The sequence below is a fragment of the Sinocyclocheilus grahami genome, unplaced genomic scaffold, assembly GCF_001515645.1.
Source record: "Sinocyclocheilus grahami isolate Dianchi unplaced genomic scaffold, SAMN03320097.WGS_v1.1 scaffold1070.1, whole genome shotgun sequence".
NCBI classification, from domain to species: domain Eukaryota; kingdom Metazoa; phylum Chordata; class Actinopteri; order Cypriniformes; family Cyprinidae; genus Sinocyclocheilus; species Sinocyclocheilus grahami.
In genome coordinates this window covers 381,126-382,916 of record NW_015506249.1, presented here as the reverse complement: position 1 = coordinate 382,916, position 1,791 = coordinate 381,126, and the positions used below count along the sequence as shown (strand labels likewise).

The 1,791-nt window shown below is 37.7% G+C and overlaps 1 protein-coding gene across 1 annotated transcript in view; it reads left to right on the top strand.

Annotated features, from left to right (window-relative positions):
* Nucleotides 1–1,524, top strand: part of LOC107566336 (caytaxin-like) — a 5,265-nt gene extending 3,741 nt beyond the window's left edge. Inside the window, exons 4-8 of the mRNA XM_016251756.1 lie at nt 5–32; nt 311–409; nt 507–542; nt 659–724; nt 799–1,524. Coding sequence (XP_016107242.1) covers nt 5–32; nt 311–409; nt 507–542; nt 659–724; nt 799–829 — 260 coding nt within the window. The 3' untranslated portion in view covers nt 830–1,524. The remainder of the gene's footprint in view (nt 1–4; nt 33–310; nt 410–506; nt 543–658; nt 725–798) is intronic.
* The last annotated feature ends 267 nt before the right edge of the window (nt 1,525–1,791 follow it).

Below are 1,791 nucleotides of genomic sequence, written 5' to 3'. Positions count from 1 at the left end.
ACAGTCATTGCAATTTCCAAACCCTTCATCAGGTAAACATATTATTCAACAACAGAACGGAAATGAGATTCGAAGTTGATTAAATAAAATCATGTACTTATTAAAAAGCTAAAATATTGGTGAATTAATCTTATGAATATATTGCAACTTTATTTTTACATTTTTTTCTTAATATATAAAAAAAAAAATACTAAATATTGTACTATATAGAAATAAATTCTCATAATTAATTAAAAGTGCATGGATAATTATTCAAAGTTCATTATGCAGGGTTCAGACATGCTCATAAATGATATTTTTTGCTCTACAGTGTGAAGTTCATGAATAAGATCCGTTATGTGCACAGTCTGGAAGAGCTGGAAAAGATTGTTCCTATGGATCATATCCAGATCCCAGAGTGTGTCTTACAGTAAGAAGATTTCAAACATACAGACGTATTTTACCCTTTGCTAACCAAAACTAAAATCTGATACCAATTTCTGAGTTCAATTTGTCTTGTTTTGCAGATTTGAAGAGGAAAGAATGAATGCTAGAAAAGAGAGGTAATCCCCAAACTCCTCAAAACTGGCTTATTTGACACCTATTAGATAATGCTTTCACAAACTGGAAGAGGAGACCAGCAACTCCCTATTTACCCAGAATGCTATGCTCTTTGTAGAATGGAGCAGGAACAGAAAGAGCAGCAGCATCAAGAACAGCAACAGAAGCCCGTCAATCCAGAGAGGTGAGCAAACAAACAAAACACATCATTGTTCCCTGACTGATTCATAAAATAACCAAACAACTCTCTGCCTCCAGGACGACAGCGATTGAAGCGCCTGTACAGTGAGCAGACGAACTTGAATATTTTTGTTGCTGACCTTGGACCATTTTTCATATTCCCAAATTATATATTAATACACACATCAGATGACTCGAAACTGGTCTCAGATCAGCAACAAAGCGGAAACGTTGGCAGGTGAGAACTGAGAAGGCCAGCTGCTCTTGCTTTCGTCCTCAAAGGCACCATTTTAAAAAAGCATTTCGAAATCCACCAACAGATGGCTCTACGCACAGAGAAACGTCGCTGTTTGGTAGCAGGATGTACCATCGTGTGCTGTGGCCTCTTTGCTGTTATCGCTTTTTTAAATAGGCTGTTCCCTGCTTGCTGACCCTGGAGAATGTCATGTTGTGACCTGCCTTTATTAGACGGGTGTGTCTGCTCAGGATTCGATTACTGGTGCATGTCGATTTCCAAGCATCTCTGTGCTTCTCTGTGTGTATGCGCCCAAATCGAATGTAACTTTTATAGACAAATAGAGGGGGTTGTCAGAGCTTAACTCACAGCTGTCAAAGCCTGGAATGCTTTCTTGGATGTTTTTGAATGTCTTAACCCCTTCCATCTTGTTGAACGACCAGCTTTTGTAAACGATAAGTGCCAGTCATCTCTGAAAACATTTCGACATTAGCTGTACTTTTATGTCGCCTTATGTTTGCTGTGAAAATGGTTCAAAATTAAACATTCTACTATATGTATGACTACAATTTTGATTTGGTTTTGTCATTTCTTGATCTTTATATCCAGTAACTGATTGCGTGTAATCTGTATTTTTTAATCGGATTCCAGAAATTAACTACTTGTAATTAGATTTATAGTACAAAATACACTCTAAAAAATGCTGGGTTAAATACAACCCAGTGCTGGGTAAAATAGGGACAAACCCAGCAATTGGGTTGTTTTGACCCAGCGGTTGGGTTACTACCTAGAAGGTTGGGTTAAACATTTAACCCAACCGCTGGGTCAAAACAACC